The sequence below is a fragment of the Coffea arabica genome, chromosome 9c, assembly GCF_036785885.1.
Source record: "Coffea arabica cultivar ET-39 chromosome 9c, Coffea Arabica ET-39 HiFi, whole genome shotgun sequence".
Classification (NCBI taxonomy): Eukaryota; Viridiplantae; Streptophyta; class Magnoliopsida; order Gentianales; family Rubiaceae; genus Coffea; species Coffea arabica.
Window position 1 is genome coordinate 17,323,527 of NC_092326.1, and position 9,385 is coordinate 17,332,911.

Genomic DNA, 9,385 nt, shown 5'->3' on the forward strand with positions numbered 1-9,385 from the left:
GCGGCCAAGATTCAAAAATGAAACAGTGCAGACCATTTTTCCAACGTTTCGAAAGGACAAACCCTATAAACGTCCTCCCTTTCCAGAACTAACATCTGAATACTAAAATTGCAACCTATGAACAAACCAAATGGAACCCAAACTCAACACAACTGATCATGCAAAGATAACAGCAAAAGACGACAGCTTTAAAGTTTTAGACAAACGCAAGGCAAGATGGACTAACAGATTTAAGTCTATAAAGTTCCAATCGCACACATACATGCTTGGAAAGGTTCAGGAATCAGCATCCCAAAAAAAACAACTCAGGGTTTAGAGGAGATAATAGCTTACGTGACTCTTCTCTTGTTAACGATTCGGACTGAAAATGACGCGGTGGAGTGATGATCGATTCTTAGGAGGTCAGCAGCTTTCAATGGCTTCTTGGCTCAGTTTGTCCTTCAATCTCTCGGCCGTCAGCTATTTTCCGGTTTCCACTCCGCCGTTGTCTCCCCAAAACTCTCTTGAATTTTCTATCTCTCAAAACCCCAGCCGTCACCTCTGTTTCGCTCTCTCCCTCACTCTTGCTCTGTTTTTTCTGAACGTCGCTACCTCTCTCTTGCTCCCTCCAGATTTCCAGCCATCGCTCTCTCAGATGAAGCCTCCCTTTGCCGTTTCAAACTCTCTCCCCCTTGCTCACCAAAAAAAAAATCCTCCCCGCGGCTGTGGTTTTTCCTTGCCTTTTATATGGAACACAAAGCCACTAAACCCTCACCCCAATGGTGAGGATGAAGGCTTGTCCCTCCCCTTTCCATCCGGCCATCCGATGTCTATTGAGGTTGTCCTTTGCACGCTGCAAAAAATTGCAGCGTGCATGCTGCGGTTTTTTTTTTTTTTTGAACAACTTGATAATTACAGAAATGATAAAATAAAATATAAATAAAAAAAATAACAAAATTACACAAACCAGGTAATAATAATAATAACAAAACAAAAATAATTTTAATTTTTCATTTTTCATCATTTTCTTTTCTCAAAATAACTTAATAAAAAAAACTAAAATGCCCAAAGATTGAATTTAAAGAAATAAACATATTTTTGTGAACAAATTTTCCTTTTTCTTTCTTTTCATTTTTCCAAGCCAACTAAAGCCTATTTTTTGAATTTTTCTTCTTTTTCCTCTTTTTCTTTAATTTTCTCTTTTCTTTTTCTAAAAACTCTATGCTAATCTTAAACTTAAAAGTAAAACTAAAAACTAAAATTAAAAGTAAATAAGAATAAAATAGCAAATGAAATAGGTCAACTAAAAGGGCGAAAATGAATAAAATTAAAATATCATAACAACTAATAGTGCAAAACACACAATAACGAACTAAAATGCAAGCAATCTAAAATGAAAATCGTGAAATAAATGATACATACAAATTATTCAAAATTTGGTGTCTACAGTTTGCCCCTCTTTGTCTGAGTTTTGAAAAAACTTGAGACAAAGAAATAGACACCAAATACTTACCTGTGTTATTGGGTTGCAAAAGATTCCAACGAACAGGAATTCTACCACGGGACTGACCCGAACATGAAAAATAAAACGGGACTGACCCGAACAAGAATTGAAAACGGGACTGACCCGAACAAGAATTGAAAACGGGACTGACCCGAACAGAAATTTAAAACGGGACTGACCCGAACAGAATTTTAAACGGGACTGACCCGAACAGAATTTAAACGGGACTGACCCGAACAGGGAATTAAACGGGACTGACCCGAACAGAATTTAAACGGGAACTTAAACGGGACTGACCCGAACAGGAATTTAAACGGGACTGACCCGAACAGAATTTAAACGGGACTGACCCGAACAAGAATTTAAACGGGACTGACCCGAACAGAATTTAAACGGGACTGACCCGAACAGAATTTAAACGGGACTGACCCGAACAGGAATTTAAACGGGACTAACCCGAACAGAATTTAAACGGGACTGACCCGAACAGAATTTTAAACGGGACTGACCCGAACAGAATTTTAAAAAGGACTTCACTGGGAAAGTTTAAACAATGAATTGAGTTTTTTACCTGAGAATAGTTCAACTTTTGTACCAAGAGGGAAATTTGGATCTTTGTGATTGAAGCGAGAGCTGATGTTGTTCCTTATAATCCAACTTTGCAAATAACATCGATTTAGGTGTGTGAAAAAAAAGAATGGTCGCTTTCATTTGTAAATGCAGTGTTCCTGCAAGAAAAAGAAGAAATAATGGACTTGCCACCATTATTCGATCCAGTTTGCCTTGAGAATCGTGTAAACATGAGTCTTGTGCTATTTTTGACTCTGTTCTGCGGCATCTGTCTCGGTCGAATTTGTGACTTTAAACCCCTCAATTCTTGAGACTAATAAAGTACGGATTTACCACGTCACCCAATCCAGGTGGTAGCTTTGTTGTATGTTACTCCCTGTAACTGATGATTGAATCCCCTATCTTTGCACAAATATTAGGGTTTATCATTCATTTGAATTCAATGGTGAAAGAATGATGCGTGAAAATTTATCATAAAAACAATGTATATGCAAGATGATTTCCTATGTCAGGCAAAGATGAGCATGCGAAAGAATGTAGACAATCATAAGCAGTCATACACAAATAATTGAGAACAACCAAGAGGTTCATAAAGGTACATTTTGCAAAAGAATATTTGTAAAGAACAATACAAATTTAGCCAACGAATATCATATTCGAGACTTCGGATATTTTCTCTTCGGAATCCGACACTGGCAAAAGTATCACAAATATGAGGAACAACCTAAATGAACCAGGTCACCAGCTGTTCCTTCTTGAGCTCGACTATTGAGAAAACCTACCTTGGCGCCCTTTCGGGTTTTCACCAAGGTTGCCCCCACCCTTTTTGTTTTTGTTTTGTTTTTTCTTTTTCTCTTTTCCTTTTCTTTTTTTTCTTTTTTTTTCTTTTCTTTTTCGAGGCGCCCTTTCGGGTTTTCACCTAAAGAAACACGAAATATCTCGACCATGATCGACTCAGAAATATGAGTTAAAGATTTTTGGCATCAGTAAAATGCACTTCCCTTGTGAAATTAGGCGAAGACATTACGGACATCACCTGCCAGTTGATTAACAGATTTTCTAATAGAAATGCAGCAAGTGACGAAAGCCAGGACTTTGGGCTTCGTAATGAGGTCCGGTGGGGTGCTTTGAAAAAAGTTGAAGCTTGAAAGCAGATTTGATACGAGGGGTGAAATAACTTGAGATTGCACTATTTGAAAACAACTCCAAAACTGAGGAAAATTTGCCCCAGTTTGATCAGCTTTTCTCTCTTTACATTTTTCATTGCATTTTCCTCACTTTTGCATTTTTCTTTGAAAACTAAATTTGCCCCAGTGTAGGGTTCTCTCCTCTCTTTTCTTTTTCTTTTTTTTTCGTCTTTTTTCGTTTTCAAAATAAATTTGCCCCAGTGTGGGGTTTGCAATTCTCAAGGGTTATCAAACGAAATTTGTCAATTCTGATGGCTCAAAGGGGACAAGTAGAGATAAATTGTTTTTAGTGTAAAAGAAGATGGCCTGACTTGCATTTCGCCATTTGCATGAATTTCTTAAAGAAAATTTGCTTGATCAAATGAAAAACTTTTTGCACATATCTGAGTTGATGGGTTGAGGGAAAGCCCGTCCATCCATTTCCGCCAAAATAAGAGCTCCGCCAGGTAATACCTTTTGGACAATGAATGGCCCTTGCCAATTTGGAGCAAATTTGCCTTTAGCTTCATCTTGCATTGACAAAATTCGCTTCAGTACCTTATCACCTTCTTCAAATGCCCGCCGATGGACTTTTTTGTTGTAAGCCCGGGCCACACGCTTCTGATAGCATTGACCATGACAAATAGCGTTGAACCGCTTTTCATCGATCAAAGTCAATTGCTCATGGCGCTGCTTGATCCAATCGGCCTCCTCCAATTTAGCTTCCATAAGGATTCGTAGCGACGGAATTTCAACCTCAGCTGGTAATACAGCTTCCATCCCATACATAAGTGAATATGGTGTTGCCCCAGTCGATGTCCGAATAGAAGTCCGGTACGCCATCAATGCATAAGGCAACTTTTCATGCCAATCGCGATGCTTTTCTATCATTTTGCGGAGAATTTTCTTCAAATTCTTATTTGCGGCTTCTACAGCTCCATTCATCTGAGGCCTATAAATGGCAGAATTGCGGTGTTTGATTTTGAATTGCTCACATAGTCCATCTACCATGTCATTGTTCAGATTCTTGGCATTGTCCGTGATAAGCGTCTCGGGTACTCCAAAGCGACAGATGATGAGATCTCTCAAGAAATTGGCAACTACCTTCTTCGTGGCATGTTTGAATGACTCCGCTTCAACCCATTTGGTAAAGTACTCGATCGCTACCAATATAAATCGATGTCCATTTGAAGCGGGGGGATCGATGGTACCAATCACGTCCATACCCCACATTGAACAGGGCCATGGGGCGGTCATGCTATGCAATTCAGTGGGTGGAGCGCGTATAATGTCACCGTGCATTTGGCATTTTATACATCTCCGGACAAAGTCTATACAATCATGCTCCATAGTAATCCAGAAGTATCCGGTTCTCATGATTTTCTTTGCTAGCAAATGGCCATTCATGTGAGGTCCACAAACGCCACTATGCACTTCTTTCATCATGTATTGAGCTTCGCCTTCATCAATGCACCTTAAAAGGTTTAAGTCTGAGGTTCTTTTGTACAACACTTCTCCATTTAAGAAAAATTTTGAAGCCATTCTACGCAGAAAACTCTTGTCTTTTATACCAGCATGCTGAGGGTAGGACCCAGTTTTGAGAAACTCTTTAAGATCACTATACCAAGGAACATTGTCAGAAGACTCGTCTGCAACCCAGCAATGGGCAGGCTTGTCTTGAAGTTGAATTTGGATTGGTTCGATCTTTAATTCATCTGGATATTGGATCATGGAAGCCAAGGTGGCCAAAGCATCGGCGAATGCGTTCTTGGCTCTCGGGAGATGTCTAAACTCCAAATTTTGAAACTGCTTGGCCAAAGTGAGCAGACTACAATGGTAGGGTAGAATTTTTGAATCTTTGGTTATCCACTGCTTCAAAGTTTGGTGCACGAGCAAATCTGAATCACTAAAAGCTATCAACTCCTTGATTTCCATTTCCAAAGCCATTTTGAGACCAAAAATGCAGGCTTCATATTCAGCCATGTTATTCGTGCAAGCGAATTGCAATTTGGCAGCGGCAGGGTAGTGCTTCCCTTCGGGTGACACCAAAACAGCTCCAATTCCAGCTCCGAGAGAATTCGAAGCTCCATCGAAGAAAAGCCTCCATTCAGGACTTTGTTCACTTATATCATCTGCAGCGCCTACAAATAGAACCCTCTCGTCAGGGAAATAAGTACGGAGTGGTTGATAATCATCATCCCTTGGATTTTCCGCCAAATGATCAGCTATAGCTTGCCCCTTGACCGCCTTTTGTGAGGTGAACACAATATCAAATTCTGAGAGAATTATCTGCCATTTCGCCAGACGCCCAGTCAACATCGGCTTCTCCAAAAGATACTTCAAAGGATCAGATCGGGAAATAAGATAAGTGGTATGGCTCAACAGGTAGTGTCTCAACTTTTGGGCTGCCCAGGCCAATGCACAGCAGTTTTTCTCAATGAATGAATAATTAGCCTCGTATTGCGTGTACTTCTTGCTTAGATAGTAAATGGCTTGTTCTTTCCTTCTAGAGTCATCATGTTGACCTAGAACACACCCTACTGCTCCATCGAGTACAGATAAATACATAATCAAAGGTCGGCCCGGTTTGGGCGGCACTAAGACTGGTGGATGCAACAAATAATCTTTAATCTTGTCGAAAGCCCGCTGGCACTCCTCATTCCAATACAATGGCACGTTTTTTCTCATTAATTTGAACAATGGCTCACAGGTGGCAGTTAATTGGCCAATGAACCTCCCGATAAAATTGATCTTCCCTAAAAAGCTTTTCACGTCCTTCTGAGTTTTTGGCACTGGCATGTCTCGAATTGCTTTGATCTTTGCTGGATCTATCTCTATGCCTCTCTTACTGACAATAAATCCCAACAGCTTACCCGCAGGTGCTCCGAAGGCGCATTTTGCAGGATTTAACTTCAAATTGTACTTCCGTAACCTCTCGAATAATTTCTTCAGATCAACCAAGTGGTCCTCTGCCCTTTTAGACTTGATTATAATATCATCCACGTAGACCTCCATCTCCCGGTGGATCATATCATGAAATAGGGTTGTCATGGTCCTCTGATATGTTGCCCCTGCATTCTTTAAACCGAAAGGCATGACTCGGTAGCAAAAGGTACCCCAAGGGGTAATGAAAGCAGTCTTCTCCCTATCCTCCTCTGCCATCAAAATTTGGTGGTAGCCAGCAAAACAATCGCAAAAGGTTTCAATCTCATGTCCGGCCGTATTGTCTAAGAGAATGTGAATATTTGGTAGAGGGAAATCATCTTTAGGACTGGCTTTATTGAGGTCTCTATAATCAACACAAACTCGCACCTCTCCACTCTTTTTTGGAACAGGGACTGGATTTGAAAGCCAAATTGGGTAATGAGAAACAATGATAATGTTGGTTTTGAGTTGTTTTTCAATTTGCTCTTTTATTTTGAGGCTTATATCTGGTTTGAATTTTCTGGGTTTTTGTTTTACGGGTGGAAAAGAAGGGTCTGTGGATAACCTATGCACCACCACATCAGTTGAAATGCCAGTCATATCATCATAGGACCACGCAAATACATCCTGGAACATGGTCAAGAATTCAAGCATCTCCTTTCTCTGCCTTTCATTCAAATGAATACTTATTTGCAACTCCTTAACCTCATCCTCAGTGCCAATGTTAACCTTTTCTGTTTCTTCCAGGTTTGGTTTTGGTTTTTCCTCATATTGTTCAAAGTCCTTTGCAAAAGAATCGAATACCTCCTCATTATCACTCTCGCTTTGGAGTTCGGATTCACAGACCTCCAAGTCGTGAGTGATATAGAGATTGCCATTATCGTATTCCAGAACTGTGATATCCAAAGGGTCAAATAATTTTATTTTTGGCCATCTGAAAGAATTAACGAATATGGGATAATAAGCAAATAAGCATACAACAAACAAATGAACAAGCAATATGAATATAAACAAGCGAATAAACAACACAACATGACAAGAACAGCTTGTGCATTTTCGTAAAGACCTTTGATTGAAAGCAAATGGAAATGAAATGAAAGCTTAACAATATTTACATGCGCAAAATGTTAGTCAAAAGTAAAATTGTCATCATTGGCTATTTACAGAGGCAAAAGTGTTTTTCATGAATTCATATGAATGATAAACCCCTTTTAGTTTACCGAAACTCCTTTCGAACGGGCAGGGACTCAGCTGTCCAATTGGGAATTGATCCTTCGGGGATGTCAGGAAATTCAGCTTCATCTGGAAAACCATTTTCAAATGTTGCCCCAACGAACAATTGGGCCAAACTAGCTTCAATTTCATCAACTGGGTTGATTTCTGACATGATCACCTCGGCTGGTCGTGGGAAAGTATAATGCAGGGGTGGAATGTCAAGAGCCCTTTGCCTTCCTTCTTTCTCCGCTTTCTTGCGCTCCTTCATTTCTCTGATATCCTTAGCAGTCGGTCGGAAGCCTAAACCAAACGAATCCTTTTTCTCAATAATCTCCACTGGCTTCAAAATTCCTTGCAGATCTCGTCCCAGCCCTTTGTCAAATTCATAGCCTCCACGGATCATCTCCTTAGCCATCATGACACTGGCCCTTGATAGAGCTTGCTCCTCCTTTGTTATCCAACTGACGGAGACAATATCAGATGTGCTATGAGGGGTCACTATGGAGCTTCGGCTATCCTCTTCTTTGGACTCGGAATCGGTGATTACAAGGCAATCCTCCTCGGCAAATATAGTGATCAGCTTGTCATTTGCTACAAACTTCAGCAACTGATGTAATGAAGATGGCACGGCTCTGGACTTATGAATCCATGGCCTTCCAAGCAAAACGTTGTAAACACTAGGAAAGTGCATAACTTGGCAGGTTATTTGAAACTGCGCGGGTCCCATCTCAACTACTACATCAATTTCTCCTATTGGCTCTCTTTGCGCTCCATCAAAACCTCGGACTATGGTCCCAGAAGGCCTTAGCTTGACCTCTTGCAATCCTAGCTTTTCTAAGGTACTCCAAGGACAAATATTAAGCGCAGATCCGTTGTCAATCAACACCTTCGGCAGCATTTTTCCGTTGCACCTCACGACTATGTACAAAGCTTTGTTATGACCAATGCCTTCCGCCGGCAATTCATCATCTGAGAAAGTGATTTGCTTGGTGAAGAGTACATTCCCAACCATGTGTGAGAAATTATCAACTGAAATGTCCCTAGGAATTTGAGCTTTAGTCAGTACTTCGAGCAATGCATCCCTATGCACATCTGATGAAAAAAGTAAATCCAACATGGATATTTGAGCGGGCGACTTGTTAAGCTTCTCGATCACATTGTATTCGCTTCTTTGGAGCCTTTTAAGAAAATCTAAGGCTTCTTTCTCGGTGACCGTTGATTTGACGGGCGGCTCGGTGTTATTTGCTTGAATCGAAATGGCAGCTTCAAATGGACTTGCAATTTTCCCCGATCTGGTAACCACTGACACTTCCTTCTTTGCAATTGACTTTTCCCCAATCTGTACGTCAGGTTCATCATAGTTCCGTGGCACTCGTTGCAGGCTTAAAACAGGCTCTTGCTTCGGGAATTCAATAACCACCGGCTCCAAAGCCTCACTTTCGGCTGGCGTGAGATCCAAAACAAAGGGCTTTTCCTCCTCTTCAAATGGCAATTCTATAACAAAGGGTTGGTCTGTGACCCCAAACACTTCAGCTTCCCTTGCCAATTCTCTGACTGGTTCCACATACTCTGTATCATCCAGAATAACCCCAATGATATTGGCATGTTCCGGTAAAGGGTTCCTATTTACGTTCGGCCCTTGCGCCTCCCTTTTCCGGATTACAATCTCCCCGGCTTCAACCATATCTTGGATTTTATGCTTAAGCGCCTTGCAATCAATAGTCGAATGTCCGGTGGCCCCTGAATGATAAGCACAGATGGCTTGCGGGTTATACCACGCGGGCATGCCATATGGGTAGGTAGGAGGGGGTACTGTACCAATTTTCCCGGCGGCCTTCAACTGGTCATACAATTGGTCCAGAGGCCTGCCTAGGTTGGTAAATGTACGGCTAGGGGGTCGGTTGTAAGGTTCAGGAGGTTGAGGATGGTTGTAAACAGGTCTATTTGGTGGAGGAAATCTTGGGTTATATGGAGGGCGAGGTCGGTTTTGGGGTGGATTTGGTTGAGAAATTTCAAAAGGGGCTGA

The 9,385-nt window shown here is 41.2% G+C and overlaps 1 protein-coding gene across 1 annotated transcript; it reads right to left on the reverse strand.

The window, feature by feature from the left end:
* Positions 1-7,360: 7,360 nt before the first annotated feature.
* LOC113720716 (uncharacterized) lies at positions 7,361-9,043 on the reverse strand. The gene has a single exon (XM_027245398.2). It carries the CDS (start codon positions 9,041-9,043, stop codon positions 7,361-7,363), a length of 1,683 nt encoding a protein of 560 aa, XP_027101199.2.
* Positions 9,044-9,385: the final 342 nt, after the last annotated feature.